General features: G+C 42.1%; 1 protein-coding gene across 2 annotated transcripts in view; it reads left to right on the top strand.

Moving 5' to 3' along the window:
- TAF3 (TATA-box binding protein associated factor 3) overlaps positions 1 to 16,938 on the top strand; it is a 170,085-nt gene that overhangs the window by 126,241 nt on the left and 26,906 nt on the right. For both annotated transcript variants that reach the window (XR_006819758.1, XM_046013706.1), the window contains exon 4: positions 9,128 to 9,210. Coding sequence is in view for 1 of the 2 variants with exons in the window: in XM_046013706.1 (XP_045869662.1) it covers positions 9,128 to 9,210 (83 nt within the window). In the remaining variant the exon portion in view is untranslated. The remainder of the gene's footprint in view (positions 1 to 9,127; positions 9,211 to 16,938) is intronic.

The following is a 16,938-nucleotide window of genomic DNA, read 5'->3' as shown; positions in this document are numbered from 1 at the left end:
ACTGTTGTTTCCATTTTTCAAATCATCTTACCATTCTGTTACGTGTTCGTGGCACCTGGCACCAGCACCCTCCTTGTTTTCTCCTCCCAACACACCTGTGCCTGAGGTCCAACAGGTATTGTTACCGACATTTGTGGTTGAGGAAGTGAGTCTGAGAGGGTGACTTGTCCAAGATCAAGGTCACACAGCCAGGAGAAGCCAGGTCACTGACACGGAGATGCTCCTCACGGTTTCGAAATGTTGACTGCTGGGGATCTTGCCCAGCAGCAATTAGCACTTTCCCATCATGGACCTAGCACCTTGGCAGCTGGGCCCTCAGTAACTCGAACAGGGTACTGTTGCCTTCAACGCCATCTCAACTTCGGAAAGTCACTGGAGTTGTTTCAGCGGCCATTATGACTTTGAGTAAAGCCCATCAGGTTAGATTTGTAACAGCAATCCCTCCCCTTTCCACAGCTTCTGCCCGACTTTGGGAAAGGGGATTCCCTCAGACTACCTTGGTCAGAGGGGAAGGCTCAGTTCTGAGTTGCCAGATTACACCCAACAGAAGAAAACAAAGTCCTCGTACCATGTCTGATGGGTTATGGCTCAGATGAATGACAAAAGATAAACATTTATAAAAGTTGGGTATCTTATAAGGTCTTCAAAAAGAATAAGCAGTATTGTCTCTAGAGTTAAACCTGAGTTCCCATCCTGACTTTTTTTAGCTGTATGACACCGGTCAAGTTTTGTAATAAATGGGAGCATCTGAGATGCATTCAGAGCTGTATTTGGCACGTGAGTAAATAAATGCCCAGTCAGTGCGGAGTAGGCTGGATGGAGGCAAGTGTTATTAAGTCGTTTTGAATCTACCCACAAAATGGAGAAACCTAGAGTTTGCTTCTTCTTTGGACCAGACTAGCCAACTTACATGTGACTGGAGGTGTCAGCTATGTTTATCAGTGTCGGAAAAGTATTTCCCCTTCCTTGGCATTCTTTTAACGTTTAGCTCTTTATGGAGAGAGGAGAGGATAAAGGCCAGTTCAGCCCATGCAGACGCCACTGACACAGGATAGAAATTGAGATATTAACGTAAACCTTGACTTGTCCTCCTTCAACTCCACTTGTTCCTCCCCGAGCATCAAGCCACACAGGTAAAGGAAAGTATACCTGAAATCGGGTTACCTGGGGCTTTAGAATTCCTTCACATATCCGCAGAGCAACATAAGGCACATCTTAGCTACCCCGAGAAAATGTCTTTTGTCACAAAAATGAGGGCCACCGTGTCCTTCTTCCTTCTTATTCTGACCAGCTCACAGGAGGAACTCTCAGAGACATTGACCCAGATCAGCAAGCAAGGGCAGTACTTTAAAGAAAGAAAAAAAGATTGCCCATATTTATTTAACCTGCCTAGGAAGTTGTTACAGCCACACCCACATTTGTCAATACAAGAACCAATAAAGATGCCATTAGTTAGATGGGGATCCGCATGGTAGGTTGGAGGAAACTTGGGCCCTGGAATCCAGCAAATCTGAGTTGAGATCCAGGGCATTTTTTTTAGTTTCTTTACTCCTTAGGCGCTCCATCTTTAAAGTAGGGATATGGTAACACTCATTGAAAAGCAGCAAACACTAATAGTTAATATTTATTGAGTAATTATGATATGCTCAACACCATGTAAACACTACATTAAGTTTAATTTCTTACCACACCTCTATAAGGTAAATACCGTAATTGCTTTCATTTTAAGATGAGAAACTGAGGCGTGGAGAAATGAATAAGGTTGCCCGCGATCACACGCCTTGGAAGTGATTGAACAGGAGCCATGATTTCGACCCAGGCTCTCAGATGCCGTCACTGATGTTTCTTAGCCACTACACTTGCCTACGTTAAGTAAAAATGGATTAATTAAAATAATGTATGCAAGGCACCTGGCTTAGTGGCTGCATCATCGGGAGGAAAACTATTTTTTCTAGTGGAGGTAATGATCCACTAGTCAGTAATGCACTAGTCAAGGTTAAGAGTCTGGTCTTTTAAATAGAAACAAACTAACTTTTTATGGACAACACATTAAGAGCAATTATGCTGAGCAGGCGCAAACGTGACGTGATATCTTCAGCGGCGAGAAACCTAGCTGTGCCTTTCAGATCAGTTACACTTTCCCATTTGTGCTCGTGTCAGTCGGTGTATGTACCACATGACCTAATTTATCAACGGTGGGTTTTTGAAGTTGAGATGAATGTTACAGAACTACTTTAATTCACATGGACTCTTGGTATTTTAAGTGTTTTTTTGGAAGGAGGATTGCTGTGAGAAAATTGAAGAAGAAGATACCTCATTATTTGTTAGTGGAATTGAATGGTTGTCCATATAACCCAATATTGGACATAAACCAAAATCCACCTGTTAGATTTGGAGATAGGTTTTTCTGCTCTTGAGTATGATCTGGGAAGGCATGGCAGAGTGTCATCCCCAAAATGATGATGTCACAACTGGGGATAAATAGGCCTAGAAAGTGCTGGCCCAGGAAGACCACGGGCTTTGGCGATCAGACTGACTTGGATCTAAGTTCTAGCTCTGCCGCTGACTAGTTATTCCCCAGCTTCTTCGTACCTCTCTGACCCGCTGCTTCCTTCCTTCTGTCTCCCTCTTCCCATTCAGTACCGGAAAGAGACAGCGTCATCATAAAGGATGGCTTACCTCTGCTTAGAAACAATAGTTTAATATCTTCTCCAAGAAAAAGACCAGTTGGTGTCTTTTAAGATGACTCTCCAGAATTTGCTTATAACTAAATAGTCATATGGATGGTCAACCCACAGATCATTGAGATTTGCTTGTAATGGAAAGGTCATAAATTCTATAAAGGATCCCCCCAATTTTTATCCTCTTGATGGATGAATGTGATTTTGAGCCAACACCCGCTGTTAGAGGAACTACCCAGACAGTGAATGATGCCGGCAGCTGCTACTTAGTGCACACAGGCACCAGACCGGGCCGGAATTCGATTAATTAATCCTCCCGACACCCAAAAGGGTTTGGTGCTGTTGGCTGCTGTTTTGAGTTGGAAAACTGCACAGAAAGGTCGAGTAGCTTGCTGTAGCTGCTGGGTGCAGGAGCTGGGACGTGGCCCCAGGTCCGTCTGAGGAAAGCCCGTGTTTTTTGTCACCCAAAATGGCCTTCTCAGCCAGTCACCTCAGACAGAGCGGGTGAGAGGCTAAACGTGGTCTCACACTCCGGAGTAAGGTGAACATCATGATTTTAGAAAACTGTAGTCCCTGAAGAGACCTTAGAGAGCTCCTCTTCAATCCCCGTATTTCACAGAGCGGGCAGTCGCAGTCCTCTGTGCTTTAATGACTGGTTCTCAGAACAATTAAAATGTTTCACATTTCTTTAATCTATCCCCAAATCCCTTAGCATTTGCCCTCAGATAATCTTTTATTGAATTTAAACAGTTTGTTCTTTGGAGAATGACGGATAGTTGTACCGGTTTGTGCCTTTAACAAAAGGTTGTCATTGTTTTCCCTTCTGCTTGGAGTAAAGTACTCTCATTTCCAGTCTTTTCTCCTCAGCTCTCATAATTAACTAGTGAAATGAAGGGTTTTCAGTCAATACAATAGCCCAGTAGAAAGGGAGAGATACCCTCTTCCTGTTTCTTATTACTGTCTGTTCCAAGAGGAAACCAGTAACGTTTATAGGAGTGTGTTTGAATTTAGAGACATTTGCCAGAGGCCATCTGTAACTCTCCATGTAAATGAACTTAGTGAAAGCCTGCGTTCTGTTTTAGTTGCCCTTGCTGGATTCCACTTGTCATACTTGACCATACCATAGAACCTCTTTTTTTTTTTTTTTTAAGATTTTATTTATTTATTTGACAGAGAGAGATCATAAGCAGGCAGAGAGGCAGGCAGAGAGACAGGGAGAAGCAGGCTCCCCGCCGAGTAGAGAGCACAACGCGGCGTTCAATCCCAGGACCCTGAGACCACGACCCGAGCCGAAGGCAGAGGCTTAACCCACTGAGCCACCCAGGCGCCCCTGACTATCTTTTTAATGTCTTAAACAGTCTATCAGTATTTAGACCATGTTTCTAAATTGAATTAATGTAAAGACCTTAATTGCTAAGAAAGACAACAAGGTGCTCACTGGTCATCGTGATTCCGCATCCGGAATGTTAGCTTATTAAAATTAGCTCTTCATCAGCCCTATTTCGGGGATATTTTGCTGACCCGTTAGCATAGATGGGAATCTGAACTGGCATTCGCTGAACTTGCTGCCGCCCTGTCAGGCACACATTTTTTTTTTTTTTTTTAAATGAAAGAAGTTTAATGTTAAAAAAATAGAAAATAAAAACTTGGCCAGATTATATTGACAAAGCTGCCCATTACTTTTGCAGAAAGTCCCTGTCAGAAGATAAACTTTAAAGCTGGAATGCATGAAAGAGTTCCAAGATAGAATTTAAATTTAAACTGATTCTTTATAGATAAGCTTTTTAAAAATCCACCTCTTTGCTTCAAGTCAGGATTTTAAAAATAAATTTCCCCTTTAAATCTCTTGAGCGATTTTCATTTTTTGCAAGGCCGCACTGCTGGTGTCCTGGAAAAATGGAGAGTTAGAGCTTTATCAGTTGGTGCCCTGAGGTATGTGGCAAAGAAGCTAAATCCTTGAAGATTAGCAAAAAAAATGCAGCACATGGCAATAAGGGGCTTATATGACTACTAGTATTAGTTCAGGTGAAAGCAGTATTGCTTATACATAAAACTGGACAAATCCACTGACAATGTATTTTTAGTTAGCTACAAAGGAGTCTTCTATTACTGGACTTTGCTCTTTGGTGGATTGGGAAGCTTAGTAATCCACTGTAAATGCTCTGCGCGCCCCAATTCTCAGCTCCCTCTCAAGTGCAGTGCTTTTATTTTAACCCTTAGACGCTCATGGTGTCCCCAGAGTTTGGCTTCCTGCCATTAAAAGATGGCCTTAGTCGTATGGGTTAAGTAATTCAAATAATTGTCATTTATTTAGTTGATTGGTTTCTGGGAAGGACACATGAGCAGTCGCTTTGTGAATGCAGGGCATGTCTTTGTTTTTACTTTGGTAGCATTCGGATAAAGTTACTGCAAATGGAAGTCTGGTAGGAAATTTTAATTCAGAGATGGTGTTTTCTGTGTCTGTACTATTAGCATCCTCGTTAACCTTTTTTTGTACTTGCTTGAATATTAGCCTTAGGTTAAGTCCTATTCAGCTTCTTTAAGAATGAAACTGAGGTTTTAAGTATTTGTAGGGAAGGTTGCTATATGTCCTGGTTGGCCTAGGACAGTCCCGGTGTACACACTTTTTTGCGGTATAAATAACAGCTCCCACTTTCACTCTCAAAGGTGTCTCTGGATAATATGGTCACCCTAATTATACCCTAAGGTAAAATTTGGAGCTGAGGTAACGGGTTCTGAATCATTCATTAATTCCACAAGTTCATGAAATATCTTTGTCTTCAGGGCACATATATACCATTTTTAATTAGACTTACAAAATGTATCTCTATTTTAGTTGCTTTTTTTTTTTTTTTTTTTACATATCATATCATTTAACTTTTTTAAAAAGTAGGACATAAATAAACCATGCCTCGATTCTTTTATCCTGACGAGGTACTCAAGACGAGGTACTCAACTAAACCCCGGCCAGGTTAGTGGAATGGAGGTGAGGCCAAAGTCAATCATGATTTCCATATGAACTAGTTAGCCTTACGTGGAGAAAAAGTGTTTTTACAACCAACACTAGGGGCACATAAGTCCTCAGTCGGTTAAGAATCCAAGTCTTGGTTTTGTCTCAGCTCCTGGTCTCAACGCCATGAGATCGAGCCCCACGTCAGGCTCAGTGCTTCCTGGAGCCTACTTAACATTCTCTCTTTCTCCCTCTCCCTCTGCCCTCACCTCCCCTGCTCCCCTCTCTCTGCCTCTCTAAAAAACAACCACCGCCAACCCTAGCCATCTCACTAATATGTCATTTATCGTAAGAGACAGTTACAGAGAAAGTGAGGAGGCAACTCCCATGTAAGACCCCAGCATTACCAGAACAAAAGACTCAGCAGCATGGTGGGGGGGCAGGTGGGTTTAGTGGCAGGGGACCTACAGGTAGATCAGTTGCTAACTTTTCACTTCGGGCAAGCCACTTGACCCTTCTGGTCCCCAGTACTTGGGAATGATAATCCCTCCCACACCCGACTCCCAGAGTTCAAAGAGCAAAGTGCATCCTGTATATGGAACACACTTGGTGCTATGCAAGCGTGAGCTGCAGTTACTATGTGGTGTGGTGATAGACATGAACCAAACGACGATGAGAAGCATAATAATAGTAAAGATCTTTTTCCAGGTAAAGCAGCTTTATTTTTAAATAAAGCTTTCAAAAAGGTTAAATGCAGACTGAAGGAATGTGGACGATTACTCATCATTTAGGACCTTATGACCCCGAAGTTTCTGAGAATTAAAAAGAGAAAGGAACTTTGTGTAGTTTTCCATTCTCTGAAACAAAGCAGCTGAATCCAGTCCTACGTTTGCTGTTTGTGTGACCTTAGAACAGAAAAGGGAAAAGGAAAAACGATTGCTTCCTCTGTGATCAGGTTCCCTGTAAAACAGAAACCCTGATGCCTACTCCACAAACTTGTTAAAAAACCTACATGAGAGCATCTGAAAAATACTGACCGCAGTGCGGCACAAGAAGTAAGTGTTTAAAATGTTCACTTGTTTCGGATGTGTTTGTCTGTTCTTCCGCAGATAATACAGAAAGGTGAGAAAAATAGAGAAATCTTAGTAGCTTACAAAATAGCCCAAACCATTGGTTTTCAGATTCATTTAGATCTGGAGCTTTCTGTTAAAAAAGGAACAGGGGGAAGACGGTGCAATCCCTAGCTAGTTGTCCATGGATCTTGCCCTGATCCCACCCCAATGGCCCTTGGTCCTCTAGGGCCTTAAGGAGAACCAGCGGACATACTGTCCAGAGAACTGGGCGGATGGAGGAGACATGCGCCAGAATGAGACCGTGTAGAGGAGCAGGTTTTTGTGGGGAAGTTGATAAGTTAAAGTTTAGATGTGGTGAGATGAAACACAGGATATTGAGTTCAAAATGTTCAGTAGGCAATATTCTGTTTTGGTCTTATCTTCAATCAGTGCTAGTCTAGAGACAGATTTTGAAGACAGTGACATATCGTAAAAACCTTCGATGGAAACCTTGAACATGGATGAGCTCATGGAAGAACGTGTTGAAGGACAAGGGGCAGAGGCCACATAGCAAAGGGGGATGACCTAGTAGAGGAGGAAGAAGGAGTGTGATAAGGTCCCCAGTGGGAAAATTTACCAAGACCTCAGGAAACAATTGGTGTCTGGGAGAGTGGTGTTAGTCCTGCTTGGGAGAGAAAGGAGACTGGAGTGGTTTGGGGAATGATTACATGAGGAAGGAGACAAAGATGTGAGACTGAAAAATAGAAGAGGTTGTCAGCGAGAGGCTGAAGGGCAGACGGGTTTTCTAAGATCACTGAGCACATTTAAAAGCTAGTGGAAATACGAAGTTGAAGATGCCTACGTGAGGAGGAGGTTTCTTCAAGAGACCAGAGGAGACGGCCTCTAGTCTGGTGGCCCATGCGGAGAAGTCCGTGGGTGTGGAAGGGCCACCTCTGTGGGTTTTCCTGTGGAGTCTGAGGGGCAAAAGAGGAAAGGAAATCACGGGACATAGGTCTGGAAAGAGGTAAGGGTTTGCAATCATGACTTCAGACACCTTCTTTCACTGTGTCTTGCGCACTTAGGACAGGTCAGCCTGCGTGCCGGGTGCTACGAAGCCCCAGTAAGCAAACCTGACGTGGTCTCTGCCCTTCCCGAGCGGAGCGGATAATCCAGATAAACAGCCTTGAAGGCAGAGGTGGAACTGGGGTTGCTGATACATGTTTACGTGATCTTGAAAATTTTCTTTGGCATTCCTCGGTGCCCTTAAAGATGATTTTAGATTGGTCCTGGACAGATGGCGAAATAACTAAGAGGCAGGGAGTTGAGGGTGCTCTGCTTGAGTTGTTAAGTAAGTACTTGATGCCTCCTGCATGCCAGGCATTGTCCATGAGAACGGTTGAAACCACAGGTCTTGATGTGACAATGGATTTAAAGAACAAAAACAGAAACAGAAAAACTCCAGGGGGACAGTTAAAAACATAAGAAAAAATAGTAAATGTGATCGACGTAATACGGTAATTTGATGAGATAATACATTGAGCATTATGTCACAGGGCCTAGCAGGAGGCAGGACCCCAAGGCCAGAGAGGGTGAACATCTCCCCGTGCTTGTACCATTCCATTCAACAAACAAACTGTCCCGCCAGATACACCAGTCAGACACGTGTGGGAAGACTCTGTTGCAGGTGATGACGTGAGCTACGGAGCTTTTGTTCACTTTGTTCATTTAGAACATTGTACTGTTGTAGGGTCTTCACACCAGCACGTGTGAGGAACCCCTTCAAAATCATCCGTGATCGTGTGTTCCCTCTCTGACCGTTGGCTCAAATATTTGTGAAGATCGTCAGCCTGTTCAGCAGCTCTCGCCTTCACTACAAATCCTTAAAAAAATCTCTATTTTTTCTTCTACAGAATTTCAGGTCTGCTGACCACTAGCCAAAAACCAGCAGTTTCCTGCTGCCGTTACACTTGGTATTACCATTTTTCTTACATGACAGTGCAAACTTAGGACGAGTTTCGTGTTTTTCAAGTTCCATAAACATACATTTATCTTATAGGTGCAGATATTGTTGCACTTTTTTTCTGTTTACATGAAGTCTGGCAGTTACTTAAATGTTCCCCAAATGTTCCCCAACTAGATGAGTTTTTGTGTAGAAATTCTAACAGTAAAATCCAAGAACTTAACCAAAACTAAGAAAATACAGCAATAATTGCCATCACTTACATGAAGTAATTCAAGTTTGTAGAATTTCTCCGGAAGCCAGAGAACCTGCCACTGTTGAGAAACAGAACCAAAATAACCCCGATTGTCCTTGCTGCTAGCATTTTCGCCACATTTTGAGGCTTAAACTGGCTTATCAGGTTTGTGGAGATGAGGAAGGAAGAGAAGAGGTGGGAGGAATTTTGTTGAAAATGCATTTAACTCTGATGTAATGACTTCAACAGATCAAAGTGGAGCCAGTTGTCCCGGCCCCAAGTCCGGTCATCCCCCGACTGACTCTCAGAGTTGGTGCCGGCCAAGACAAGATGTAAGTAGACCCGTTTTCAATTAGAGTGAAATACATTGATCTTAACCTTCTCTGCTTTTTCCTAATGGGTTTAGGACTCTAACCTCTTCCAGCTACAAACACGGAGGGTCAAGCTGTACTTTGAGAATTCTTCATTTTCAAATTGTATCGGTTCCTTCCTCAGAGGAAATGCTTATTGCCTTATTTGACATAGAGGATCCCTTCTTTCTTGTTCTTTTTCTCTTTTTGAAAGACATGACGTTGTGTCTGCGTAATTCGTAAGGTCCTGGTTGTCTGAAAAGGAAGAAACTATACATTGAGTGGAGTAACTGGCATATTCCGCCCGGTGGGTGTGATGTTTGTCCTTCCCAAGTGTGTGTTCTCTGCCTGCCATGACAAAGAGCACAGATTCTCATGGTTTTATTCTGTATTTAAAAACAGAGATATCGCCCAAGGCTTGGTGGAACAGTATGTAATAGTAACCTCGGAAGGCTGAATTATCAACTCATTTGTTTGCTTGTTTGTTGAAGAGGAGACTAGAAATAGAAACCCCACGTTCAGTGTTTGTCTTCATTTTCACAGAATCATCCTATCAGTGCACCTTCTTCAAAGTAAATTAGTTGGCTTGGTTTCTTTTACTCATTTTTGGGATATGAATTAAGGCCTCCAATAAATACTCTTACGTGATTTTAATAAGGTGATAATAAACGTTGATTTCTTTTCCTAAGTTATATTAAAAATCATTCATTCTTCTTGTTGTAAAAACCATACTGTTTATCATGTAAATGAATTCCGCAAGCTAAAAGTACTAGTTTACAACCTTATTTTTCACCAGTAAGCCTGAAAATGGATTTGTTTACATTGCAAACAACCAAATACTGTGTAGAAAATGGGTTTCCAGGGCACTGAATTTTCATTCAGTTTTTAGCCATCATAATGAGAGTAGGAGCCATGCATTTACATAGTGGGGAGAGTAGGCAACAGAAAATATGCTCTGTGTTCTCAGTGGTTCATTCCATCTTAAAAGTTTGTGTTTTATGCTGTTGCTTTTGTGAGTTCCAAATGTAATCAATGAAAAGGTCCAATATCATGATGATGAATGGTGTTGTAGAGGCGAACATGGTCTTCCAGGAAAATATATGTTCTTCTGAAGATTGAAAGAAGAAAAAAATCCAGATAGTTCATCCTTTTCTCACCTACATTATCCACATAGTTTCTACATTACTCTTTTTGGTTCTGTCAGTAGACCTAGACAGTGAGTGGTAGTGTTACTCACAAGCTTAGACAGTGTAACAAAAACACTGTAGATTCAGCTCTTAAACCAGATACTGCCTTAACCCATGCCCTCTATTTTATCTACAGGAATGTGACTAATGTCCTCCTTTCTCAACGGTAGAAGGCTAATTAGCAGGGAGACCCAACCAGAGTAGCTATTGATACTGTCTTTTTGGAAATTCTGTACTTGGGCTCATGCCTCTAAAGGGAAGATACTCTTATTTTTCATTCAACAAGTACTTTTCTCTTACTAGTTCACATTTATAACTGTTTTCTCAGTAACTGACCTTTACTTAATCTTTACTTACACAAAAGAGTCGGAGTCCATAAAAAGACTTTGATAATAATATTTCTCTTATCCACCCTTAAGCATCTTTCATGCATTCTCTTAACTTTTTCTCCTCTCAACAAATCACTCATACACCTAAGATACTAGAAAACGTGAGAAATGGATCCTGTTATCTTAGGATAGACTGTCCAGTATTAGGGAAATTATAATCCTCAGACATTGTAGACAAATTGCCCATAAAAGTATAACATTATATAATATGTGAACTTTCAAATATTTAGGTAAATAAACCCATGTTATATGAATCATTAATCACTTGGCTGAAGTCAGATGAAGGAAATACTTAATAATGAACAAAGGAATAAATTAAGTGAAATAGATTACATTTTAAATTAAAATAAGAGAGAAAAAGAGGCCCAGGTCACATAGTAATAGGATTTTATGTAAAATATTTCTTCATCAGTAAAGAGCTTTTTTTTTAATCTAAATCAAGGATCAGCACACTATGGCCCATGAGCCAAATCTATCCCACTGCCAGTTTTTGGATGGCTTGCAAACCTAGAAATGGCTGGAAAAAATTAAAAGAATATTTTATGACACGTGTAAATTATATGAAATTAAAAGTAATCTTTTGTTGTTGTAGCATAAGGATAAATGGCTTATGCCATGGCAGTAATAATGGAAAAGAGGAGGTAGATTCTTATAAATGTGCCTTTACTTAGCTCGTACACACTTGGGGCTACAGCAGTCTTTTGAAGTGAAATTAATGAGCAGAGTGGGACTCAGAAAGGGGGATCTAAATAGTCCGGGTTTGTTTATTGCTGAAGAACAAGCAGAGGATAGTCTTTTGAAATTATGGGGAAAAGGAAACAGCTTTACAGGGTTCAAATTATACCCTCTCATTGGAAGATCTTTAAGACAATACTTAGTTTCTGAATTTTCCTAAATAAAGAAGGTCTTCTACCCTTGACCCGGGAAAGTACTTTGAGGTTAGACTGTTTCCTCTGTTCTCTGATGTTGTTCCTCGTAGCAGGACAGACGCACCTTGTTTTTGCCTTCCTTTAACATGCCTGGAATCCGTGTTCTAACGGGGCTGTGGGGAGACTGGTGCCACCACCAGAGAAGCGTCAGAGTTCAAGATGCCTTAGGAAGGACCTCCGATTCCTTTGACATGTCCCCCAGGAACGGGGCTCAGGAGTTGCCCTTAGTCAGTCATGAAGAGAAACGAGAACAGTGACCCTGAAGTTGTAATCCCCATATCCATAAAGTTCTTGAGCGGTACGAGTGGGAAGAACATTTAAGTAAACTGCAAAGACTCAGCCTGGCCCACCCGTCGAGGGGGTCTCGGCTTGTCCAGGAACAGCTGTGCGCCTGTGCTGACGAGGTCGTGCTTGTACCTGAGGACCAAGAGCAGGGTGAGTAGAGTGTCCACCGGCACGAGATGGGCAAGGGGCAACACAACGTGGCCATCGTGTTTGGCGTTCCGGTCTTTACCATTGGCTGAGTTAGTTGTGTTGAGCCAATTAGGAAGCGTGAGCTAGTTTACGGCATTCAGTTGTCTCTCCATTTCTGTGAAGAAAATTGAGCAAACTCACGTGATGGGAGTCTCTTGGTGGCAGGGCCTGTTTGACAAGACTGGCAGGAAAGATGGGGCAGAACGGGCCCTGCAGCTCTTCTAAGCTTAAAATGTGGGTGGCTCGATTTTTTAAGCTCAAAATTCTGTTAAAAGAGCTTCTCATTAAAAGGAAAGATAATTTTAAATATTGGCAATGTATTCAGAAAACAATGTATGTAAAGATTAGGGTGAACAATAGCAGCAGATAGGGGGTTAGAGATCTCCCCTCCCCCGCATCTCTGAGTCGCCTCTTCCTTGCTGCCCTCTGCCAGCACTGAGAAGGAGATGTCTGTCTTTTTCTCCATCCAGTGCCCTGCCCTTCCCCTTGAGCGGACCTCTTTCCTCATCAGTCCCCCACCTGGCTGTTAGCTCTTTTATTGTGGCTGGTCCATGGGGGGGTTACTGTGGTGGAGAAATTGTGCACTGGCCCTCTGCCCTCAGGATGCTGGTGCCCTTACGCAGTGAGCTCCCCAGAGAAGGGATGATGACTTGCGCTCTCCCTGCCAAACATCCGGTAATCGTTGGTCATTTTTCCAATTACTCTAATAATATATTTGATCAAGTGACACAAAATCATTTATGATACCTTTCAGAGAACAATATTATTATCAATAATAATTCTAAATTTTCTTTTGACAGATTACAATAGCTTCCCTTTTTATAGATATAACCCCTTTCCCAAAATAGGCAAATTATATACTAAAATATTTTTCAGTGACCACTTTCCTGCTGGCAATTACAGTTTTTTCTGCCAACGTTTTGGGTTCCGCTGTCAGCACAGCCCTGAGTATTACCAGATTCCTCATGATTCTGGAACTCTTTCATTAATCAGACCTCTTTTAGCAGAGGTACTGAAAATTGGATGCTTTCCTTTTTGCATAAGTAATTCAGTTTTTTGTTGCAGTTTACGGAACTTCGCTATTTCTGGGAGGGGGCTTTTTAATGAATTTCTAAATCGTGTATTATGAAAACGGGAGCTCAGATTTGCTCATTAATCTTGAAAAACACAAAGAGTTTAATCTTTAAAAAATAAATATTTATAGATACTTGTTGTCTTTTTATGATCCAAACTTTCTGAGTAATGCTTTTTTGACAGTACAGCTAGAAGTAGAGAATAATCATGAACAATTATAAGAATAATTGTTGAAAATATTTTTAAAGAAAATAAGCATTTTACATTTTAAAATGTAACCAGGTTTAGCTGAAAGACATTTAACACGGTGAAATGTGTGTCGTGGTTTTTATTGGTAAGTTCTTTAGAGAAATAACAACAACTGATTTTTATCCTACTTTCTGCATTTTCCCTCTTTATGTGAAACATTGTTTATTCATATATAATTTTTTCCAGTCTAAACAAATTTACGGTAGCTTAAAGAGAGAATAATAAAGTTATTAGAAAAAAGGAATAGGAAACTAATACCAAGAAAAGGTAAAAGAAGCGAATGATTGCACATCAGAAGGTACCTCTGAGTTTCTCAGGAGAGACCAAGTTTTTCAAGGCACCAAATTTAAAATTTTATTTCCATATGGAACCAGCTGACAAACCATATCAGCTCTTAACAACGGACACAAAGACAGTTTCTGTTTATTTCTTGTAGCAACCTCCAACCCAAGGGTAGAGCATCGGAGCACACTCATGAAGAAGGCTAACGAAACTTCTCTCTAGGTGGAACGCTCGCGTTTGATTTTGTGTTAATCAAGGCTCTTAGTCTCAAGAACAAAGCCCAAATCAAACCAGCTGGAAGGACAAAGTAAGAGAGGCTTCTTTGACTTTAGGTGAGGCGGTATCCAGGGTTCAAAATGTATCATTAGGACTCTGCTCACTGTCTTTTACTCCGTCTTGCCACTGTTTGGTGGCAGACACGGTCCAAGTCAGCCGCGGCTGGAATGCTGCCCAGTACTCCGCATGCCTGGTTCCAGCACCTGTGGCCACACAGACACCCTGTCAGGAGGGGCAGTGGTAGTCCCAGAAGGAAAGGAGGACTCTGACTAGATAAAGGGACGAGGGGCAGGCAGAAAGGACAGATATGTTTTATTTAAGAAAAGGCAGTCATAGTTCATATTTTTATAAAAGTATGCTGAGGAGGCCAAGCAAAGCTTGTTGGTTTCAAAAAATGATCCTTTAAGGCAGCTGGGTGGCTCAGTGGTTAAGCATCTGCCTTTGCTCCGGTCATGATCCCAGGGTTCCACATCGGGCTCCCTGCTCAATGGGGAGTCTTCTTCTCCCTCTGTCCCTCTCCCCTCCCCCCTCCTTGTGTTCATGCGCATGTGCTCTCTCTCTCTCTGTCTCTCACAAAAATAAATAAATAAATCTTGTAAAAAAATTTAAAAATGATCCCTTAGAAGTAAAGCGCAGGAACGTTTCAGAGCGCCGTGCTATCAGACTTAGAAGGCCCTTTGCTTTCCTATTTTTCATTTGTCTCCCTTCCAATAAAACTGTCTGCTTTTGATTAAAAGAAAAAAAAGATTGAAGCATGTTGATAGTTTTGTTTTGCCCTGGATAGCTTGCCAGTGAGACTAAAACATTTCATAGGTATTTGCCTATATTAGAAACCAAGTAACAGGAACAAGTCCCCCCCTCCCCAAAAATATCCCAAGCATAACCGTATTTTAAATGTATGGCAAATGACTTATCTGTAATGCTAGGGACAAATGGTAGCATCATTACAGGTGAAGTTCCCTAGCAGCTGGGCAACAAGCTGTGGGCTGTGTACATTTATTCTTGCTGCCTTATCGTACTTATAAATTCAACAGACCCAAACCCATATGTCTCAGCTGCGATTCCAAAGGGAAGCAGGTAGTTAAAATTTTTCCTGTCCAGGCCTTTGGCCCTTTTCTGTCTTTCGCAGACAAGGAGTTCTTGGCTTCCATCTCTGACTCTGTCATTGTGACTGACCTAAACTTATGATGAACTCCAAGTTTAATTTCCTCCCCTGGCATGTTGTAGTTTGTTCATTAACACCAAACATGCAGTATGTGTAAGGAAAAAAATAGCTGGCTGTCCGGAAAACTGGCTGTAGGTTTGGGGAAACGCTTTTACTACACAGTAAAACAAGTGGAAAGATTATAATCAAAGCATTTCCATCTTACTTGTAAACAATTACAGCCGTTCTTACACGGATGCCACATTAGAAGACTTGGGGAAATTTACTGGATTCCATTCTAATGCAATTAGAGCTAATTTTGTTCTTTAAATGAATAAAAGGTCAGCTAGTAAATCTAGCTTATCTTGAGTCCAGACTTCAATAAATTGTTTTATTTAATTTGTTGTAAAAGATCTTATCCTTAATGGGTCTAGGTCTTATTAGTTCACTTAGGTTTTAAAATATTTATGACCACCTTTTTAGATATGATTTGAATGATCGTTGGAAAGTTTCTCTCTGCAGTGTTATCAAGGCCCAGGATCACTAATTGAGTGAATATAGGAAGGTACTTAAGATTTGTTATCTAGAAAAAGCTGATGTGAACTTCCAGAATTTAAATGTTCTTTAACCTGTGACAGGCAGAGATAATTTAGCTATATCATGCTAACCTTTGGGATGGTATCGAACTATAATTTCCCCTGCGGTTCAAACGACTCACACTTCTGGGGTTTGGAAAGAATGCGCCCCTGCCGATGGAAACACGGAGGCACTCCCACCATTGCGGACAACAACCCGGACAATTTAAATTATTTGCCTTCTGTTATTTCCTGTCGTTTTATGGGCTGTGATATTAAAGCGCGTACGTAAAGGCTCTAGAAGCTCTAGAAGTGTGATGTTTCTTCTTCTCTGCCCCCTCCTGCCTCTGAGGTTTGGAAGACGGACAACCACGTCCCTGCAGGACTCCTGTGATTCAGAATCTTGCAGCTTTTTTGTAACACGCGGTTGGCGAAGTCCTAACCCATGGCTTGAAGGCTGTGGCCCCGTGTGGGCCCGACTCCTCTTTTCGAAACCTGCTCCCCAGTTTCTCTCCCCGCTAGATACCTGAAAACACGACTTCCTCTTCTCGTCGGACGTCTCCAGATGCACTTCCTGCCGGGGGCTTCCAGATGCTTCATTCCTAAACCCCCTACATCCTGGCATCTGCCCTCGATGCTTCCCCAGAGCTTGCTCTGCGCTGCAGGAGACCCTGTTGTGCCCCCCCACCCCACCCTTTCTGACGCCTTCTATTCCCTTGTGTCTCTTGCTTCTTCACTTCTCTCTCCTCTCTTCTGTTTTTCTCGTGGACGTGCTTCTCCTTCCTGCCCGTGGAGCATGTCATGTTGTTCTTTCTCCCCAAAGCCTCCTGCTCACTCCTTAGGCTTCAGTTCTGTCGCGATGGTTTCCAGATTTCTCCCCGGGATGCAGACCAGCCTGCCCAGTTGCCTGCTGCCGACTTCCGACTGGGTGCACTGAGGCTCCGAAAACAAAGCGTTCCCAAAATTGAATGCCAGGTTAATTCTCCCAGCCTGGTCCTTCTTCTGTCTTTGAATCTGTCGATGAAGAGCCCAGAGCTTCCGTTTTCCAGGGTCACTTGGAAGAAGGCAAAGGCTGACTTGTGGACTCAGGAGATTTTATTTGCCCTAATACCAGCCTGGGCATCTTAAAAA

The sequence above is a fragment of the Meles meles genome, chromosome 7, assembly GCF_922984935.1.
Source record: "Meles meles chromosome 7, mMelMel3.1 paternal haplotype, whole genome shotgun sequence".
In the NCBI taxonomy this organism is placed as follows: domain Eukaryota; kingdom Metazoa; phylum Chordata; class Mammalia; order Carnivora; family Mustelidae; genus Meles; species Meles meles.
Note: the sequence above shows the minus strand (reverse complement) of the source record. Positions and strands in the feature narration are given on the sequence as shown.